The sequence below is a fragment of the Triticum urartu genome, chromosome 3, assembly GCF_003073215.2.
Source record: "Triticum urartu cultivar G1812 chromosome 3, Tu2.1, whole genome shotgun sequence".
In the NCBI taxonomy this organism is placed as follows: domain Eukaryota; kingdom Viridiplantae; phylum Streptophyta; class Magnoliopsida; order Poales; family Poaceae; genus Triticum; species Triticum urartu.
Window position 1 is genome coordinate 648,189,584 of NC_053024.1, and position 23,070 is coordinate 648,212,653.

A 23,070-nucleotide genomic window follows, 5' to 3' on the forward strand; every position below is an offset into this window, starting at 1 on the left:
TTTCTTCTGCTTTTTTTGGTTTCTTTATTTCTTTATTTGATTTTTTCTTCAGTTTTTCCAACACATGTCTACATTTTAATACACATTATAAATTTTGCATATATATCAGCGACATTTTTTTATGCACCTTTAACATTATACAATGATTAACATTGTTTCGACTATGTGTTTTGGTGTCTACTGTTTTTCATACCAATTGTATACTTTTTATACACATCTAAAATATTTCTTATATACCTATAACATTTTTCATATACATGATTAGTATTTTTTTTCAAATACATGTTTTGGATTATCATTTTGAATACGTGTTAAACATTTTTCAAATACACTTTGAAACATTTTTTAAAATTAAACAAAACAATTCTTAAAATATGCAAACATAGATTCATGATAAATCTATACACAATGCACAACCACTGATTCTAGGATATAGGGGAAGTTCCTCACTCATTTCCTACCACGTTCATTTGCATTAAAACGTACGTTTTTCAAATACCACAATTCTTAGGGGAAGCCTTAGGACATCTCTAACGGCAACCCGCAGATTTACTCCCGCATCCATCCATGGATAGGGGATCAGTGTGCGGACACGGATGCGGGAAGACGCCAACACATGTCTACATTTCAATACTCGTTGTAAATTTTCCATATATATCAGCAACATTTTTATACACCTTTAATATTATACAATGATTAACATTGTTTCTACTATGTGTTTTGATGTCTATTTTTTCATACCAATTGTATATTTTCGGTATACATCTAAAACATTTTTATGTATGTATAACATTTTTTAAATACATGGTTAGCATTTTTAAGTACATGTTTTGGATTATCATTTTGAATACGTGTTAAAAAGATTCAAATACAGTTTGAAACATTTTAAAAATTATATAAAACAATTTTTAAAATATGCAAACATATATTCACGATAAATCTACACGCAATGCACAACCACTGATTCTAGGATATAGGGGAAGTTCCTCACTCATTCCCTACCATGTGCATTTGCATTAAAACGTAAGTTGTTCAAATACCGCAAGTCTTAGGGAAGCCTTAGTATCTATATCGTTGAATCAAAATGCTCAAGTTTTGTTTATTCATGTTTAAGCTTTAACTAGTTTTGTCATCAATAAAAAAGGGGGAGATTGTAAGTGCATCTGGTGTCCTCTTGTGGGTTTTCAATGATTAATGAAAAAAATGGTTAAGATACTAATGTGTCGAAGCTAAATAGAATCCTATTACTCTCGAAGACTATGCATCTTCCAGACGGTTAGGCATCGTTCAGAACATCTAATTTGTGGACTTGTTGTAGAACAATTTTGTGAAGGTCCGGAGATCACCTCAAGATCTACCACAAGTTTTTGGGCGGGTTCTGTTGAACTTAGCTAAAAAAGAATAAGGTGAAGACTTTTGTGTCTTCTGAGCTGCAACTCAGCCACTCCAACCGAGACGTAGAGTTATGCCAACAACTTGAACTAGGGTAAACAAACCACGTGTCTTCATCGAGTAAACCGGTTCCAATTTGTTCACCCTCCCTTTACATTGTGTACTTTGCGTCTCTCAAGAAATTGGTTCCTCCCTTCTTTGAAGACTTTGCCGAATATATGTTTCTGCTGCATGTCATCACGTTTTGTTGTGTATTCAGCCTTTGCATTCTGAAGTGTGTTTGCTTGTTCGTAAGGCTAATTTACTTGTACTACTATCGCATTATCATGCTATCTAGGGTACTTCTTTCCTCTGATTTAGATGTACTAGTTGCATGTTTACTTAAATTAGTACGGTATTTGCTTAGTATTTCTTTAGACTACATTGTGTTGTTTCTGGCTAGTCTATTTTTCTTTGATGAACTTGCTTTTTCAAAACAATTTTTTGTGTTAAAATCACTCATGCACCCGCTCTATTTTTTTGGGAATCCCCTCTAGTTAATATTCTAACCCTACAGTTGCGCTTGGTGGGCCGCTTGGTGAGTCGTGAGTGACACGATTGAGATCCTTGTGATCCTAGAACCATTTGGTTCAAAGCCTCCATCTACGTGGAGTAGGATATCAACAATTATCCAAATCACTTGAAAAACATCATCGAGGCCCTTATTCACATTTCATTAACTCAACTTTTTTTTTACTTTTTTGCAATTTACTTTATTCCGCTGCCATACTGTTCTAACTTGCTTGTTTAGTTCTAAGGATTAAGTGGATGTAGTTTTTCTAAAACATGACAACCCCTTAAAGTTTGGTGAAGAATTTTTCATAGGACCATGAATCCCCTCTCTATCCTAACCCAAACTCTCCTACTTATATTTAAAATAAAAGAATAATGTTCATGTGTCACTCATTTATCCGTCCGAGCTTTGGTATGTTAACCCCTCCCCATTTTGATTCCCCCACCGGGTTTTTAAATTATCTCAACCTCACCCATGTCTTATTGGCTTACCAAATATAATTATAGTCTCTTTCCTAAGGCAATAAGTGTTGACCCAGTCGGAAACAAAAGTCTATTTTTTCTGGTAGCAATCATACCTATTTGAATATCTATGCTCCCTCTAAAAAAAATTATATGTACGACCCGTCGCAGTGGATAGGCAATAAGCCAATATATAGTCTGAAAACATACTAACCCTGAACGATGCCATAATTTAGAGTCTCATGTGATGTCTAAATTGAATTTGTTTGCATCGTTACAGTTAGAAAATTAGAGTTACCATGTCATAATTTAGAGCCCCCCCCCCAAGGTGATTTTATGAACTCATGATGAAAATCAAGGAGATACAAAACACAATAAGTATACACCGAACATCTACATATCTAAGATGCACCAGCCAATACCAGCACACACACACGATCACGCCGACACATAGCAAAGTCTTAGAAGACCAACGCTATGTCGACGAATGAAAATGAAAAAGAAAGGGCAAAATAGCAACATTGATCCTCATCGACTGATAACCCACAAGTATAGGGGATCGCAACAGTTTTCGAGGGTAGAGTATTCAACCCAAATTTGTTGATTCGACACAAGGGGAGCCAAAGAATATTCTCAAGTATTAGCAGTTGAGTTATCAATTCAACCACACCTGGAAACTTAATATCTGCAGCAAAGTGTTTAGTAGCAAAGTAATATGATAGTAGTGATAACGGTAACAAAAGGTAACGGTAGTAAAAGCAATGTTTTTGGTATTTTGTAGTGATGATAGCAATAGCAACGGAAAAGTAAATAAGCGGAGAACAATATATGGAAAGCTCGTAGGCAATGGATCAGTGATGAAGAATTATGCCGGATGCGGTTCATCATATAACAGTCATAACCTAGGGTGACACAGAACTAGCTCCAGTTCATTGATATAATGTAGGAATGTATTCCGAATATAGTCATACGTGCTTATGGAAAAGAACTTGCATGACATCTTTTGTCCTACCCTCCCGTGGCAGCGGGGTCCTTACGGAAACTAAGGGATATTAAGGCCTCCTTTTAATAGAGAACCAGAACAAAGCTTTAACACATAGTGAATACATGAACTCCTCAAACTACGGTCATCACCGGTAAGTATCCCAATTATTGTCACTTCGGAGTTAACGGATCATAACACATAATAGGTGACTATAGACTTGCAAGATAGGATCGAGAACACTCATATATTGATGAAAACATAATAGGTTCAGATCTGAAATCATGGCACTCAGGCCCTAGTGACAAGCATTAAGCATAGCAAAGTCATAGCAACATCAATCTCAGAACATAGTGGACACTAGGGATTAAACCCTACCAAAACTAACTCAATTACATGATAGATCCCATCCAACCCATCACCGTCCAGCAAGCCTACGATGGAATTACTCACGCACGGTGGTGAGCATGCATCTAGAGTATTAACTTAAAAACAGAGTAACGCCTTAAGCAAGATGACATGATGTAGAGGGATAGTTTCATGCAATATGATAAAAAAATCCCATCTTGTTATCCTCGATGGCAACGATACAATACGTGCCTTGCTGCCCCTTCTATCACTGGGTAAGGACACCGCAAGATCGAACCCAAAGCTAAGCACTTCTCCCATGGCAAGAACAACCAATCTAGTAGGCCAAACCAAACTGATAATTCAAAGAGACTTGCAAAGATAACCAATCATACATAAAAGAATTCAAAAAAGATTCAAATATTATTCATAGATAGACTTGATCATAAACCCACAATTCATCGGTCTCAACAAACACACCGCAAAAAGAAGATTACATCGAATAGATCTCCACGAGAGAGGGGGAGAACATTGTATTGAGATCCAAAAAGAGAGAAGAAGCCATCTAGCTACTAGCTATGGACCCGTAGGTCTGAAGTAAACTACTCACACTTCATCGGAGAGGCTTGGATGATGATGTAGAAGCCCTCCGTGATCGATGCCCCCTCCGGCGGAGCTCCGGAACAGGCCCCAAGATGGGATCTCGTGGATACAGAAAGTTGCGGCGGTGGAATTAGGTTTTTGGCTCTGTCCCCGATTGTTTGGGGGTACGTGGATATATATAGGAGGAAGAAGTACGTCGGTGGAGCTTCGAGGGGCCCACGAGGCAGGGGGCGCGCCCTAGGGGGGGCGCCCTCCACCCTCGTGACTGCCTCGTGGCTTTCTTGACGGAGGGTCCAAGTCTCCTGGGTCTTATCTGATGAGAAAATCACGTTTCCGAAGGTTTCATTCCGTTTGGACTCCGTTTGATATTCCTTTTCTTCGAAACCCTAAAACAGGCAAAAAACAGCAATTCTGGGCTGTGCCTCCTGTTAATAGGTTAGTCCCAAAAATAATATAAAATTTGATAATAAAGCCCAATAATGTCTAAAACAGTAGATAATATAGCATGGAGCAATCAAAAATTATAGATACGTTGGAGACGTATCAAGCACCTCAGTAGAGAAAGCCGAAAACTGACTGTCATGATACGGCGAGAGCTGGTCAGCTATTCGAGAGGTTGTAAAATCTTTAAGGATTTCTCCCGCATAATGCCATAACCAATGCAGCGTGCGATGGATCGGTTCTTCTTCCGATCAGGTGCCTATAGGGCCCCTCATGCGGTCTTCCGAACACTAGGGGCTGCGCCTACCTTCCTAATGCTCCTATGGCTAAGTGAGAATGATAAAGCCCTATAGTCCGATTGCCTGGTTCGCTGTGTTGAACACCTCCTTCAAAGGACCCAAAACTGGGGTAAAGAGTGATCAGGTTTATCCCGACCCCCCCCTATTTCTTACGAGGGGGCAGAAGCCGACGACTGGCCAACTCTCAGATTTAATATATAAAACGGCCGCGCAGGAGGGTAAACTTTTATAATAGGCAATAAATAATAGAAATGACCTTGTTCACGCATTACAAAGGACAACATGACTATATTCATGGAAATATAATGTCCTTGGTGCATTACTCTGCCGCAAGGCAGGATCCTTTCAGGACACTTTCATAATACAATTCGGGCTTGCTGTGCTCCTTTCCCTCTGGCGGTCCCTCGGTCATCAGCTTCTCAGCATCCATCTTCCCCCAGTGCACCTTTGCGTGGGCAAAGGCCATTCGTGCACCTTCTATACAGACCGACCGCTTGATGACGTCAAGTCGAGGGCAGACACTAACAAGTCGCTTCATGAGCCCGAAGTAGCTACCTGAAATCGCCTCGGCGGGCCATAGCCAGATAATCAAATCCTTCATGGCTAGTTCGGCCGCCTTATGCAGTTCGATCAACTGTTTCAGTTGATCGGTAAAAGGCACCGGATAATTCGGTGCCAGATACTGCGGCCAGAAGAGCTTATCCACAGTATTCCCCTCTTCGGCTCGGTAGAATTGGGCGGCATCCGATATGCTGCGAGGAAGTTCCGCAAATACCCCTGGAGAAATCCGAACTTAAAATTATAAAGCATAATTTTCTCCTCAAATACTTGCTTTACATGGAAGAAGGCCTTACCCGCCGTGATCTCCCTTGCCTCTTGGATCTCCTGCAGGGCGCCTTGGGCATCGCACACGGCCTGATGAGCCCTGGTGAGTTAGGATTCTTTCTCCGTTAAACTCTGCTCCAGGGTCTCGCATTTTTTCATGGCCTCTTGGAGCTCTCGCTTAGCTTCCACAACCTTGGCCTCGTGCTTCTCACGAAGAGCCTGCTCTGCGGCTGCCTTTTCCTCGGCCTCGGTAACAACCTTCTTCAGAGCCTCGACTTCGGTCATCACCCCTGGCGAAAATCATGACACATATTCTATCATACTGAAAATTCATTCGCACTGAAAGCAAACATGATTTGTTCATACCTTGTTGATCTTCCAACTGCCTTTTCATCAGGCCAAGCTCCACTTCGGCCCGCTCCAGACTTTGATTCAGTCCGGAAACCTCCACGGTATGAGAGGCAGTAGCCGCTACAGACACCTGCTTACAAAAGAAGAGAGATAGATGTCATCAAATGAGTCTTCCTGCGAAAAATATATTTGATCCTCTGTCCAGTTCTTTCGTTCACCGGACAGTGTATCAGGGACTACTATCCATACTATGACACTCTTCGAAACCGTATAAAACATACCTCAAAACCTCTTATAAGATCGATGCAGGCTTCATTCAGTCCATTTTCAGCAGACTGGATCTTCTCAATCACCACACCCATAAGAGCACGGTGTTCACCGACGATGGAGGCGCTCTTCAGCGCCGCCAATAAAGCACCCGACGCCTGTGGTTGGGCAGAGGTTGCCGGTGGAACAGGGACGCCCTCTCTAGCCGGGGAAGGCCGCCTGCTTGATTCCGGAGCCGTATGGGTCTCTGAAACTGTGTCCGGCTGGGGGCCGAATTTAAGATGGTCCCCGCCGTCGACTCCTGTGGGGATTTTCTCCCCCATGTCTCTGGCCCCTGAAGTTTGACCTCCAGGCGCCGCATTCACGATTTTCTCCGCCCCTCCTTGGATGGAGTCCCTCTGGGACGAAGCCTCGGTGTTGATCACATATTTGGGGGGAGGGGCCTTCGGAGGCGTCCCGCTTTCCATAGCATCCGAGCTTAGCAAGTCCTCTGACGAGGATTGTTCGGAACGGGACCCCGTCGGACTACACAAAATATGGCTCAGGTTAAAATATTATGCCATGATGGGTCCGGACACATGAACGTGTTCAGATTTTATACACTTACGAGTTCACTAGGGGTTGGGCCCTAGGATCCCACGCCGGACTGCTACTGGCGACGGCAGTGGACTCTTTCGAAAGAAGAGTTTTTCCCCTTTTAAGCGACTCGGCCTCCAAGTGTACGGAGGCCGTCCTCTTCTTTCTTCCTCCCGCTAGGGATTCGTCTTCCTCCTCCTCCTCGTCCTCTTCGGAGGCGGGTCGGGCACGGTGACAAAGGCCGCCCTGGGTCTTTTTGGCCTCCTTTTCGGTCTTCTTCTCCGGCACCTTGTAAGGCGTCGGGTCCAACATCTTTGTCAGAACTGGGTCGGCCGGTTCTTCGGGCAGTGGGGCCGGACATTGGATCCGCCCCGCCTTCTTCGTCCAGCCCTAGGAGAGTTGTGTAAAACACATTAAGCATTTCCCTTGAGTTATGCGAAGAAAACGTATGGCAACTTACCGAGCCTGCAGGGCAGGACAGTTGGTACCCGCGGTCCTCGGCTGAGTCCGGCCATGATTTGTCGGGCTTAAAAAGCACCTTCCAGATGTCTTCGTGCGAGGAGCCAAAGAGCTCTCGCAGGGTCTGGTGCTTGGCTGGATCGAATTCCCATAGATTGCAAGTCCCGTGTTGACAAGGTAGGATCCGACGGACTAACATCACATGGACTACATTGACAAGTTCGATATTCTTGTCTTCCATATCCTTGACGCGCGTCTGGAGCGCCAACAGTTCGTCGGATGAAGACCAGTCCAGGCCCTTCTTGAGCCAGGACGTGAGCCGCAGAGGGGCTCCGGATCGGAACTCGGGAGCAGCGGCCCACTTCGCGCCGCGCGGCTCAGTAATGTAAAACCACTCTTGTTGCCACTCCCTGACAGAATCATTGAAGGCACCTGTTGGCCATGTGACGTTGGGTATCTTGCTCACCATAGCGCCCCGCACTCAGCGTGCTCACCGCCCACTACCTTGGGCTTCACATTAAAGATCTTCAGCCATAGGCCGAAGTGTGGCGGGATGTGGAGAAAAGCCTTGCACACGACAATGAATGTCGAGATGTTGAGGAAGGAATTGGGGGATAGATCATCAAAATCGATCCCGTAATAATACATGATGCCGCGAACAAATGGGTGGAGGGGAAACCCTAGCCCGCGGATAAAGTGAGGGAGGAATACGACCCTTTCGTGGGGTTCCGGGGTAGGGACGATCTGTCCCGCCGTCGGGAGACGGTGGCCGATTTTCTGGGCTAGATACCCGGCCTCCCGAAGTTTCTTGATGTCCTTCCGGACGGTAGAGGCCATCCACTTGCTTCCCGCTCCGGACATATTTGGAGTGGTTCTTCGGAGAAAATGCGAACTTGGGCGTTGGAGCTCGAGTGCGCAAGAATGGATGGGCAGGAGAGAAGAAGACGTGGGTAAAAAGGTGGAACCCTTACCCCTTTATAAGGGCGGAAGAAATTGCGTGCCTCCCCACTTGCCTGGTAAAACTCTCTTATTCCCCAAGCGACGTGATCGATGGAGCGGTTGGGTTACCCACACCCGTATTGATGAGGATCCCGGGATAAGGGGACACGATCTCTGCTTCGACGAGACGTGCCAAGAAAACCGCCTCGCAATATGTGCAGTAGCCGGTTGAGAAAAACGGTTCAAATAATAACCAGGTGTAACGCCCTCGATGCGGCTATATCTCCCACGTGCCGAAGCACGACTTAGAGGCATAACCGCATTGAAAGCAATGTCGCAAGTGAGGTAATCTTCGCAAACAACCCATGTAATACAATAAGGGAAAAGATACATAGTTGGCTTACAATCGCCACTTCACACAATTACATGAATAAAGCATTACATCAACCAGATACACACAAGGTCCGACTACGGAACCAAAATAAAAGAAGAACCCCAAAAGCGACAAGGTCCCCCGATCAACCCCAACTGGGCTCCACTACTGATCAACTAGAACGAATCAACACAAGGACAAGATCTTCATCGAGCTCCTCCTGAGCTTGGTTGCGTCATCTGCACGGTTCAACGGCACCTGCAAGCTGGTTTTGGAAGTATCTGTGAGCCACGGGGACTCAGCAATCTCGCACCCTCGCGATCAAGACTATTTAAGCTTATGGGTAAGGTAAAAGGTATGAGATGGAGCTGCAGCAAGCGACTAGCATATATGGTGGCTAACATACGCAAAAGAGAGCGAGAAGAGAAGGCGAAGCACGGTCGAGAAACTATGATCAAGAAGTGATCCTAGAACAACCTATGTCAAGCATAACTCCAACACCGTGTTCACTTCCCGGACCCCGTCGAGAAGAGACCATCACGGTTACACACGCGGTTGATGCATTTTAATTAAGGTCAACTTTAGGTTTTCTACAACCGGACATTAACAAATTCCCATCTGCCCATAACCGCGGGCACGGCTTTCGAAAGTTCAAATCCCTGTAGGGGTGTCCCAACTTAGCCCATGACAAGCTCTCACGGTCAACGAAGGAATAGACCTCCTAGCGGGAAGACCCGATCAGACTCGGAATCCCAGTTACAAGACATTTCGACAAGGTAAAACTAAACCAGCAACACCGCCCGAATGTGTCGACAAATCCCGATAGGAGCTGCACATATCTCTTTCTCAGGGCACACCGGATTGTCCAAACTTCCGGTAGGCCAGCCCAGAGTTGCCCCTGGTGGCCACCAGCGGCTGACAAGTTTGACCAACACTCAGAGGAGCACTGGCCCGGGGGTTTAAAAAAATGATGACCCTTGGGCGCGCGACCCCCAAGGAAAAGAAAAGGCTAGGTGGCGAATGGTAAAACCAATGTTGGGCATTGCTGGAAGAGTTTTACTCAAGGCGAACTGTCAAGGGGTTCCCATTATTACCCAACCGCGTAAGGAACGCAAAATCTGGGAACATAACACCGATATGACGGAAACTAGGGCGGCAAGAGTGGAACAAAACACTAGGCATAAGGCCGAGCCTTCCACCCTTTACCAAGTATATAGATGCATTAATTAAATAAGATATATAGTGATATCCCAACAAGTAAACATGTTCCAACAGGGAACAACAACTCCATGTTCCAACAAGGAACATACTTCAATCTTCACCTGCAACTAACAATGCTATAAGAGGGGCTGAGCAAAGCGGTAACATAGCCAAACAACGTTTGCTAGGGCAAGGTGGGTTAGAGGCTTGGTTCAACAATATGGGAGGCATGATAAGCAAGTGGTAGGTATCGCAGCATAGGCATAGCAAAAGAGCGAGCAACTAGCAAGCAAAGATAGAAGTGATTTCGAGGGTATGATCATCTTTCCTGAAATCCCGCAAGGAAGAAGAACGAGTCCATGAAGAAGACAAACGGACGTAGTCGAACGGTTCCTCACAAACGCGACGTTACTAGAACCAACCCGAAGAAGCAAACACCGGAAAGAAGCACACAATATAGTAAACAACCAACACATGAACATGATATGATATGCGGGATGCGGTATGCGATGCATATGCATGATTTGACAAGAGATGAATGAACCTGGCCTCAACTTGGAAATCCAAGTGTGCCACTGGAAAGGTGAGATGAAATCTCTTGAAAACGATATAAAGAACGCCGGAATCGGAGTTACGGTTTGGGAATGGCAAGCAATTCAAATATGGCACCGGTCTGTGTTTTACAGCAAGTAGCCAACTAGATGCAACAAGATGGACATGCTACAACACTCAAACATGGCATCAAAATACATGGCAGGGATCCATTCATGATGCTTAACAAAAGACTAGCACTGAGCTACGACCAATTCATCCATTAACAGGTTTAAACCAGCATGGCAAAAGTGCAATTGGTAAACAGGTTTCGGACTTAGTGAAATTAATACAAGCCTGGAATTTCAGATCAGGTAGCACACTTTGGAGCATGAAAACTATATGCTACAGGAACTTAACATGGCAAGGTAAAGCATGGCATGAAGCTACTCAAAGAGCTTAACAAAATTCCCTTAGTGACCTTGAGCGAAAAGGGACCAGACAATACAATTGCAAGCATGTGAACATGGCAAAAACACAATCAGATCACAGACTTAGTGAAAAACTGGAGCATGCAAAACAGATATCAAGTAGGCATGTTTACAAGCTCGATGCACTCACTACAGAGCATGACATGACAAACTAAGCATACACCCATCAAGAATACACAAAATACAAGCTAGAAATGGCAAGAACAATAACATAGCATGCATGGATCGACTACAACATCCTCGGCAAAATTGCTAACAAGTAGACAATCTACCCAGATTCACGAAATAGCAAAAGTAGAGCTCGATTGACTCAAGCTAGGGTGCTCCATAATTGCAAACAAAGACATGAATGGATAGAGCACTCCAAGATTAACAAATCATCCTTACTGATCATCCTCAAAAGAGGCATGGATCACTAGGAAACAACATGAACATATGGCATATTGAGATAAACAGATCAAGGACTTAGTGGAAATGCTAAGTCCCTGAAATCAGCATTAACGAATGCTCCACTTTGCAAGCTTTTGCTAGTCACCACACACATCACAAAAATACATGGATTGCACCTCTGGAAAGATGACAAGGCATAAAACAAAACATATGTAGAGCTCATGGGCATATCATGCACACAATAATCATGGCAAAAATGACAAATATCTAATTGGATCAGCAAATCTGGCAACTATCTCAAATAGCACTCTTCCAACAGCATTTCGGGCATCAAGATGAACTCAAATGAAAATGATGCAATGAGATGAAATGATGTACTCTATGAGACGAACATTTAGATATGCTATATGCATGAATCGGAGCTACAGATGCAAAGTTACGACACGATGAACATGGGCATTTGAATCTGGAAATTTTGGGGACTTAGTGAAATTTTACCCCGCGGGAAAAGTCAACGTGGGATGAGGTGGTGCGGGACGGCTCGGATCCGACCGGAGCGGGGCTCCGGCGAGCTCGATGCCGGCGAGGAGGAGCTCCGGCGGCGGAGCTCGGCGAGCCCGGGCGGCGAGGCGCGGATCCGGATGGTGGCGCGGGGTGGCGGAGCGCTCCGGCGATGCGCCGGCGACGGAGGTGGCCGGCGCGGCTTGGCGGCGGGCGCCGGTGCATCGGCGGGGCAGCGGCGCTCGGAGGTGGCCGGCGCGCGGGATGAACGGCGCGGGCGCGGCGCACTCGGCGGCCGGCGGGACGAGCCGCGAGCTCGGGCGGGACGACCTGCGGGGGAGCGGCGGTGAGATCTGGGCCCGCGCGGGCCCCGGATGGGCTCCGCGGGCTGCGGCCGCGGTGGGAGGAGAGAGAGGACGGCGGCGGTGAGGTGGCAGCGCGTGGTTGGCTGGGGAGGCCGGCGCGGACATGTCCGGTGTGGGAGAAATTTGTCCGGTGGCGCGAGGTAGGAGGAGCTAGGGTTCATCCGCGAAATTTTGGGGAAGATGACATATATATAGGTAGATGGAGCTAGGAGAGTTCAAATGAGGTGCGGTTTTCGGCCACGCGATCGTGATCAAACGACCGAGATGATGGAGAGGGTTTAGGTGGGTTTTGGGCCAAAATGGAGGGGTGTTGGGCTGCAACACACACGAGGCCTTTTTGGTCCCTCGGTTAACCGTTGGAGTATCAAACGAAATCCAAATGGTACGAAACTTGACAGGCGGTCTACCGGTAGTAAACCAAGTCCGCTTGACAAGTCTTGGTCCAATCCGGAAATGTTTAATCCCCACACACGAGAAGAAGGTAAAATGACCACCGGAGGAGAACGGAGCGCCGGAATGCAAAACGGACAACAGGGAAAATGCTCGAATGCATGAACGAACACATATGCACATGAAATGCACATGATGACATGATATGCAATGCATGACACGCAAGAAATGACAAGGCAATAACAGCGAATAACTAGATGACACCTGGCACATCGGTCTCGGGGCGTTACACCGAGGCCATGGCGTGATGTCATGAAAAGTTGTCAGCTGATTAGATTTTTGAAAATATTATACTCTCTACGGTGGTATGTGAAATTTGTTTTGCAAAACCGTACACTATCCTTGTGTTCAAAATCTTCTATGGAGTATTCGAAGGAGGAACCCGCCTTGCAATGCCGAAGACAATCTGCGCGCCGGACTCATCGTCATTGAAGCCTGGTTCAGGGGCTACTGAGGGAGTCCTGGATTAGGGGGTCCTCGGACAGCCGGACTATATCCCTTGGTCGGACTGTTGGACTATGAAGATACAAGATTGAAGACTTCGTCCCGTGTCCGGATGGGACTCTCCTTTGCGTGGAAGGCAAGCTTGGCAATTCGGATATATAGATCTCCTCCCTTGTAACCGACTCTGTGTAACCCTAACCCCCTCCGGTGTCTATATAAACCGGAGGGTTTGGTCCGTAGGACAACAACAATCATACCGTAGGCTAGCTTCTAGGGTTTAGCCTCTCCGATCTCGTGGTAGATCAACTCTTGTAATACTCATATCATGAAGATCAATCAAGTAGGAAGTAGGATATTACCTCCATCGAGAGGGCCTGAACCTGGGTAAACGCCTCCTGTCACCATCCGCCTTAGACGCACAGTTTCGGACCCCCTACCCGAGATCCGCCGGTTTTAACACCGACAACCATCAGTCGTGCACGCTTTGCCTCCGGCGTCCTTCGGCGGCGGCCGGGAGGGGGAAGAGAGGAGGAGGAGACATGATCGATGGTCAACGCCCATGTCTCCAACGAAGGCGAGGCGGGGGCCTCAGGAGGTTTCGAGGACATGAGTTGTCTTTGAAAAATGTCGCTCGAATGTGAGCTCTAGTCATAATTTAAAGTCTTATGTGTTGTTGCAATGGTTTACTGTAATTTTCTTTAAATGTACGATGTAATCATTTTTACACCATGCTAACCTTCAACGATCAGTGCGACCTTGCCTAAAATTGCACCACTCATAGTTTACTCATCGTCATCATCATTATCTTCTTCTTCGACATGTTATTTTGTTTCATCTCCTCTCTACCTCCGCGAGTCCATTATATGCATGTATTTGAATATGATACCTACGGATAAATCTCCATCTCCCAAGATACCAGACGAATGGGCATAAAAAATACGTCATCCCTCGCGAAAACAAAAAGGCACGTTAACTGTCTTCGCTTGCAACTTCCTCTCCATTTTCAGAGGGTGGCTTCTCTTCTTCCTTGGATTGTTTTTCACGCCCTGGCTAGCATCGTGAGTCCGATGTGTATGTACATACGTGCACATACATTATCCCCGTTGATGGAAACACGAATCTCCATTTCCCAAGATAACGAATGCACATAGAAATAATACCACCAATAGATCCTGAAGTGGTTTAATATATACACACACATACATACGCATTTCGCCGCATCCGATCTGTTTGGCGCAGACGAGCGCCACCAAACACAGAAACACCCCTCCATCCATGCATCAATACCGGACAAAACCACGTACGCGCGCACACAGAAACGCGCCGCTCATGATTGCCTTATCCTCCACGGACGCACCTCATCAGGACCTCTTTATTCAGAAATTTAAAGACACCCAACACAAAAAGAAGAAAGGGAAGAAGAAAACAAGCGCATCCCGGCCCACATCCGGTCGCCGGGGCGCATCAGAGAGCCCAGAGACGCCGCAACCGCAAATCCCCACCGCGGCCAGCAGGGCACGTAGGCTCGATAAACCAGCGTTGTTTATGATGAAATTCCCTCTGGGTGGCCTAGTTTATGATATCCACCCGTCGGAACCGAGCGCACCATAACGTCATGTCCCTCCACCTCCACGGCGACGCCGCACATGGCGACGCCTCGGCGCCGCCAGCCTGACCCCCTCCCCGGGGCCGGGACAGGAGGCGTACGTACGCACAGACTGGCGAGTTCCGTTTGAGCCCAGGCTGAGGAATCCGCCGGGATTCATCGGGAATCAGCCGGCGTGCGACGATATACTGGTCAAACACCGCCACCGTCGCCGAGTATAGGCGGGGGTTTTTTTTTGAGGGGGTATAGGCGGGGTTTAAACTATTCTCGCTGGCCACACCCATCTACTAGGTCAACGTTTTTCAAAGTGCACTCATTTGGGCCAGTTCCGTCCGTGGAAATTTCTTTCGACACTGGAGTATTCGAATTTTTGATATTATATAGGCCACTGTGTGCGAGTGTAATCACAATAAGGACCATCTCGGAGTGGAACTGTCAAAAAAGACCCCGCCCTGTGGCGGCAAGTGCGGCAAGCGACACGTGGCGCTTCCTGCCACAGGCTATGGCAGCAACACTGTTCATCGTCTCCCCGCGCGTATTGTGCACCGTCCCCGTGGAATGGCGATGTTGACAGCACAGGCTGTTGCGGCAAGTGTCATGCCACACTTGCCATCGCGGGGCAGGTTGTTTTTGCCAATTTCACGCAGGTGGCCCTTCTATAATTACACTTGTGCAGGTGGTTAAAAATGCCAAAAAAAGATGTATTTATGAGGAATTATAAAGAAAATATATTCACATCGAAATGATACTAAGTACACTTAGCATATCAATCAACGTAATGTCAAAAATTAGTCGAGACATACACATAGCCAACATTGAATAACACACACATGACCATCAATTTCAACCACTATTGTTGGTAACACTGTACTATGAGAAATCTCTCCAACAGTGATGCCCAAGGGAAGAAAACAAAACGACATGTGAAATTTATCATCGCTAGATCCAACCACAAAGGTTAGGAGATGGGTATTCCCCGAAAAGTGGAATTTAGGGCTCCTTTGATTCAAAGGAACTCCATAGGATTTTTGGAGGGTTTGAATCGTTTAGAATTTTTTCTAAAGAATCATATGTACTAAATTTCATAGAAAATCTTACTCTTTTTGTTTTTTCTTGTGGCATCAAATAACTTCTTTATTTTATTTTTCGTTTGCCTAGGCAATTGGTTTGGTCTTGTATGATTTTGCTATTTGATTCTTTGCATGTGTTAGCGTTGATATTGATTGTGTTCTATTTTTTTTCCAAGACTGATGTTGTAAAAAGAAGAATGTGTGGTCATTGTGTTTGTATTGTTTGATGCTCCATTTTGAGTCGATGAAATCCACCCCTCATAAAAAAGGATTTCATATTTCTCCAAATAGGGCATCAACTTCATTTTGAGTTAGTAAAATCCATCCTTTATAAATAAGGATTTCATATTTCTCCAAACAGGGTACCAACTACTAATTGCATGCACACAACCTCAGTTTGCGTTGGAGTAAAAAAATCCAACCATAAGAGCAACTCTAGCAAAGTCGCCATATGTATCGTCAGTCACCATATGGGATATGAAGCGAGCTTCATTCGAATATGGGATGTGGTCATTGTGCACAAACACAGAGCCGCTACAACATCCATATATGTTTTCCTTTTTATTTTCTTCTGTTTTTTTGTTACATCAACTAAAAAATCCACGTACACACTTTCAGGGATTAAAACACTAATTTTTGAGATAACATCACATCACAAGTGATTACAATGGGGTAGAAAAGTCGATTGGCAACAAAATTATCACTAAACTGGTGACTATACGCCTTGGGAAACACTAGTTGCTCCTCACCACAATGACGGTGAATGCAGTGCACAGGACACATGCATATGTAATGAGACGAGTCGTTCTCCATGCACAACGGTGGGATAGTATGGCGACCTCGTCATTATCGCGTGAAGGATGGCAATTTTACACGTGGGTCTAGGCGCAATTTTATACCCACGAGTAGTATCCATACCCTACCCGTCAAGTCATGGATAGGGCACGGGTATAGCCTCTTACCCATAGAGATACCCATACCCTTCCAATTTATACTTACATATGAACCTTACCCATGCTTCACACGTGTACCAACATTAAAGTTGTATCGTGAGCTTGTGAACCTATGTTAAAGTTGTCATCAATTGTCATTTTGAATTGAGATAATTGTCATGTACTCACCTATCTGTTATTGAGTTGAGGTCATTGTACTTTTGTCAAATGTGCTATTACAGATGAATGTAAGACTGTGAATAACTTCTGTACTATTTGATCTACCCGTTGGGTATCCAATGAGTATGAGTACCCATTTGTTATGGGTACGGGTAAAGTTTCATACCCATGGGAATGCGTATGGGTAGAATTTTTTACCCATTGACTACACGGGTATGGGTATGGTATTACTCTACTCGTCGCATACCCCTACCCATTGCCATCCTTAATTCCGTCCCCGTTCATCGTCATCGAGATCCAAGATGGCTTTTTTAACAAGGGAAGATCCAGTATGGCGTGATTCGAGTAGGTGAATGTCACCATGTCCTTGTCGAATACGCGCCATCTGATGCACTCCTTCACCCCCAAGTCCGCATATTTCTCCTTGTAATTGAGCCACATGATGTAGTCGCTCTCCGCCGCAATGCCTTCCCGACGTCGATATGCTTGAAGATTTGACCGAGACGGACAACCGAGGCGTGGGCGGCATAGCACGCATCCCATGCCTCCTTAGCAGGGAGGCAACACGGAGTACATGAGGCCATATATGAGCTGCGTAGACGAGACCTCGCCTGCTCATACGGGATCATACCCCAAATAATGGAATGTCTTGTGATATTCCAATCTAGGCACTCATCGAGGGCAGGATCCTCCTGCGCACGTCTAGCTATGTGATCCTCCTCCTCAGCGATGTGTGCGGCCTCCTGCTCCACTTCTCCCTGTCCTTCAAGAAGGGGCACCCATTCCGACTTTAGGGGAAGCGCATGGCGACAGAAAGGGAGAAAGTCGCTACGGGCAGCTGTGTTGGAAGGAAGTGAAGGTTGTAAGCTTTTCAACCATGGCGACGGTCTTTTTATAGCCGCATACGGCGAACGCCGAAAAATTATAGCAGATTGCGGGGAGTAGGCACATGATAGCTGCCATTAATTGGCATGCTTCCTGATATGCATGTCTGGCCGTGTTCGCCATTGGCACACGAAGTAGATGGCCGCTCGAAAGGCTGGAAGGAAGGTAGACTTTCCTTCCAAGTGAGCGTCTGGTGGGTATATATGGAGCTTCCTCCAAAAATGGCAACTCTCGAGGCCATATGACTAGAGTAAGTACTTACCCTTTTTAGGCCAAAATAGTCCATATGCCGCTCATTATTGCTATGAGGCCAATAAGGCGGCTCTGCTAGAATTGCTCTATAACACTCCTTGTTTCTCTCCTAATTTCTAGGTCTAGTCAGTGTCATTCAAAAACTATGCAATGCATGACTAACTAGGAAAGTTTGCTTGTTAGGAGGACAACACACAACGAATAAGGGTATGTTCATGCATGTACAGAAGGGTTACAGCCTTTATACAGGTTTAACAGCACGGACCATGCATTCTTCAGCGTCACATCTGACCGATAGCTACTTTAGTATCATCATCCCTAACTAGGGCTACAGCAGTACACGGAAGCACGGATCATAGAACGAGAGATCGATTTGATCATCATCAACGGGTATACTTGAGCTAGCTAACTGAGTCTTCAATGGTGGATCGGACGGCGAGCCTGCTCATTTCAGATGCTCACCGCCATCTGGTTCATGGAGGCGGCCTCCTGGCGAGATCGCCGGACGCCGTGGGGGGGCTTCTCCTTGCAGCCGCCGTCTTCTCCGCCCGCCTTCACGTCGGACGCCCCGCCTTTCTCTGGACTGGCATTCTTGTGCTTGGCTAGATCCTGTTGCGCTCTCACCTTCACGCCGCGTATCAGCTGGTGTTTACACAGAAAGGCTGAGATTAGCTGATGTATACACAATTAATTCAAACGCACGAGTACAAAGATAGTTCTGCTATACTTAATTAGATATCCAAAGACAAACAGTCATATATACTCCATCCCTCACAGAATACAAGACATAGACATCTGACTTTTCAGTCTCCAACGCTTGATTTTGACCTCATAACATGCATAAAGAATATATATTGAGATATGCATGACATAAAACTCCTTTTCTAAAAAAATGCATGACATAAAACTAGTACTCCCTCCGTCCCAAATTAAGTGACTCAACAAAGTTGAGTTAAGTGACACAACTTCGTAACTCAACTTCTACAAAGTTGAGTCACTTAATTTGGGACGGAGGGAGTAATATTTTGCAAGATGAATGCGATGTTATTACTATTAATATATGCACAATATCCATATACTTACGCACATATATACAAGAGATCAAATTTTAAAATGTTGACCTCATAGTACATAATAATCCGCCTTATATTTTGGGATGGAAGAGTATATATTGTGATAATCATATACCAACGCTATCAAAATGACAGCTACTGATCAACTGGTCAGTTTGCAACATGCATACTATGGATGTAAACAGATCATTTCATGGAAATGAATTGACGGGAAGGGTATGAACATTACATATTTGCCCGACTTGACATCAGAGTAAAGCACGATGAAATCACCCTCCTGCAGCTCATTCGACCGAACAAAGTCACCTACAAGTTCAAGCACAAGAAACGTTTTGTGAACACAAGGGAAGCTAGCTATATATTTGGTTTCAAAATTGTATCAGGCAGGTTTGGTTCTCTTCTCTCACCAGTGTTCTCCAGAAGATACATTCTGCTCTTGTTGTTGGGCCAAAATCTGCATGCATGAAAATCAAGATCGATCATTGTACCAGCAATTTGTTATCATACAGAATACAAACTAGCTAGTTTTTTTCTCCTTACTTTGACAGCTCTAGCTAACTAGCAACATATGATACACTTTGGAAGAAGAAGAAGAAGAAGAAGAAGAAGAAGAAGAAGGAAGAAGAAGATGGAAAAATAGGAAGTATGGTATCAGAATAATCTACTGTGTAGAGTGATGCTAACAAGGAGTGAACCAAGAGACGATGCGAAAACAAAATTTCTGCATGCCCGTTCACGTATATATATAGAGAGACCGGCGCACTACGAATGCATGCTACTATTTGGCTCCCGGATTCCCATCATATGTATTCATATGACCCACTTGCCCAATTGGGAAAGGAACGTGCGTGTCCCACACAGTGATGCAGTGATCATGTCATTTACTAGATGTGGCCTACAGATAATTAAAAAAAGATAAAAGTGAACTAATGAAAGCATGCATGTTTAATATTATTATTAAATTTTATCCCAAAATCGATCGATGGGAGTACTACTTACCGGTACCGCATGCTCCACACCTGAGATGTGCCGATGTCCTCAATGGGGATCGAGATGCCGTCCCCCGTCTTGAGCTCCGGCAGGTGAGTCTCCGCTTCCTTCTGAAACCATCCATGGAAGAAGAGACGCGTTTTAGTCGCAACCGATCGATCAGCTAGCAGAAAGACAGGAACATCCATGGATAGATACACTTGCAATCCGAGAAATCAAGAAGAAATCAACACAAAGATTGCAGAAAGAAAGGAAGATCCATTCATAGCTAGGTCATACAGGTGCAATCCAAAGATGGATCTTGTCTAATCAAAGAGGAATCAAGGAGAAATTAAAATTTGCAAGTGGATGCATGCATATATATAGCTGAAAATTGCAAGTGGTGCATGGGTGGATGGAGGAAGAAGACCGCGATAGGGAGGTGACTGCCTCACTTTGGGGAGCACGATGCGGCCGAGGGTTCCGACGTCGCTCTGCTTGAGCACCTTCTGCAGCAGGAACCGCAGGTTCTTGTCTCCTGCCGCCGGCGCCGCCGCCGGCGTCCTCGCACCCTGCGCGCATGCACAGAACCTCGTTGAGAACTTGAGATGCATTTCACCGTGCAGGTAAACACACGCACGCATGCGGGGAGGGTATCCTATCGCTGGACAGCGATGTGCGTCTCTTACGAAGTACGCACACTTATTTGGGGAGCAATGGCTTGTGATTCTATGCGGGATGGCGATCGATGGATGGATGGCAAGAGGTGTTCGTGCATGCATGCACCTGCTGCCGCTGCTTGTCGGAAGCCGCCGCCTGCCCCGGGCGCTGCGGCGTGGCGGCGCCGCCGGAGGGCGGCCTCGCTGCTGCGTCCGGCGAGGGTTTTTGCTGCTTCTGCCTTGAGGAATTGGACTTCGTCGACAGCGGATTCGGGACCTGGACCATGAGCTGGCCATGGGGCTGGCTCTGGACGGCCTGTTGCGTCCAGAGGCCTCCCCAGCCAGACGACGGCGGCGTGACCGGCGCCGAGTGCGCCGCGCGGGGGGATGGCTCTTGAGGGAAGCCGCCGGTTTGGATCTGGCTCAGATTCAGCTGCTGGCTCCGCTGCTGCTGCAGGCACGACAGGCGCCGCTGCCTCGCCATCCTCTTCTTCCGGGCCTCCCTGGTCGCCGCCGGCTCCATCCGCTGCGGGAACTGCCCGGCGAATCCGGGGGCCGCGAACGGCTGCGGCACGGCCCCCGGCGGCGGCATCGGGTATGTTTGAGTGCCTGCGGATGTGGCCCCAGCTGGGACGAACGCCGCGTACTGCAGCGGCCAGGCCCCGGCGTGCATGTCGGGCGCCGCCGGCGGGGAGAACGGCTGGCTGCTCACGCCCACGCTGCTCGTGCTGCAGCCCTGCTGGAACGGGTAGATCGCCTCGCCGCCGTAGGATCCAGTTGGCGAGAAGGCCTGGTAGGGCATCCAAGATGTGGCAGCGGCGGCACCCGTCTCCGCGGGGAATTCGTAGCCGGGGTTTGCGCCGGGGCTAGGGAGCTGGCCTCCTGCCGGCAGCGCCTCCTGATCCATGGCGCCGACGCGGGGGCGCTTCTTCTGCAGGTGGTGGTTCTGCACCCAGGTGAGGATGAGCTTGAGCAGCTGCATGGTGCCCTGACGCCCCCCACCGAGGCGCGCGGCCGCGGCCTCGATGGTGGATCGACGGAGGCGGATGCTGCGGAGGTCCTCGGCCGAGATGCAGTCGCGGTTGTTCTTGAGCCACTCCATGAAGAAGCGCGGCAGGTCGTCCGCCGCGCTCCCCGTGCCGCCGCCACCCATGAAGGCATCCTCTCCTCCACCAGCGGCCGTGCCGTGGCCCGCCGGAGGTTGCAACTGCTGCTGCTCGGAGATGACGTCCTCCAGCATCATCCCGACGTCGGGGAAGAGCGGCTCGTCGTCCCAAGGGACGTCCTCGTTGATGGATGCGAAGTCGAGCAGGTGGTCGATGTCGGAGAGGTCGTCCATCCCGTCCCCGGCCGCGGCAGGCTCGGACGGCTCGCCGCGCGCACTCTCGCCCCCGCGCCCGCCTGCCCCCACGGCGCGGGTGAAGGCGCTGGAGGAGTTGGAAGACGACGAGGAGGAGAAGGTGGAGCTCGACGGCGAGGAGAGGCAAGGGAAGTCCGGGAGGGCCGGGAAGGTATCGTGCGCGAACATGAAGTCGTCCTCTCCCTGCCGGATCTCCACCGCGGGGCCCTTCCCGCGGTGGGGCCCGCCGCGCCTCGGCGCGTCCCCCTGCGAGTGCCGCGGCGGCGACGAGCCGGCGGAGGCGTCCATGCAAAGGGAGGCAGCGAGAGCGAGAGGGCGAGAGGGAGATGTGATGTGTGTGTGCGGCCAAAGCGTTTGTCGCCCTGTGTGTAGGTGCGGCCGGGGGTTGGGGGTGGGGGTAGGGGGTGGGTGCAGTTACTCTCTGAAGATGAACAGGGCAAGCAGGAGGTGGAAGGGAGAGAGTGCGGCTCCGCGCCCCACGTGGCGCCCGCGGAGGGCTGTGGGAAGCGCTCCACCGCCCACGCCAGCCTCTCCCCGGCATCTGCCCTTTCCATCCCCCGCTCGCTCCCGGCCCCTCCCCCTGCCCGTGGGCCCCACCACGGCCCCGGGACCCAGCTTCAGCGAGAGGGCTTCGACCACCGCTAGTGGGGTGACGCACTGCATGGTCCTGCTCGATGACAGCGGGGCCGCGTGACGCGAGCCCACATGTCAGTTACGACCTCTCTACCCGGGTGGGAGACTTTTGTTTCGGCGCGTGATAATGTTGACCGCCCCGTGGCCCGTGGGGGCCATCCGCGATGCGTCCGTGGACGGGGCCCGGGTGCGCGTAGCGGCTCCGCCTCG

General features: G+C 47.9%; 1 protein-coding gene across 2 annotated transcripts; it reads right to left on the bottom strand.

Moving 5' to 3' along the window:
- Positions 1–18,334: 18,334 nt before the first annotated feature.
- Positions 18,335–22,617, bottom strand: LOC125545679 (B3 domain-containing protein VP1-like). 2 transcript variants are annotated; one of them, XM_048709703.1, is made up of 6 exons: positions 20,995–22,617; positions 20,664–20,780; positions 20,239–20,336; positions 19,647–19,693; positions 19,469–19,545; positions 18,335–18,808 (listed from the first exon to the last, which is right to left on the bottom strand). In XM_048709703.1, the coding sequence occupies exons 1-6, from the start codon at positions 22,513–22,515 to the stop codon at positions 18,617–18,619; spliced, it is 2,052 nt and encodes a 683-aa protein (XP_048565660.1). In that variant the 5' UTR covers positions 22,516–22,617; the 3' UTR covers positions 18,335–18,616. The 2 variants fall into 2 exon arrangements, with proteins under 2 accessions (XP_048565660.1, XP_048565659.1); XM_048709702.1 differs by having other exon boundaries at positions 20,239–20,339.
- Positions 22,618–23,070: the final 453 nt, after the last annotated feature.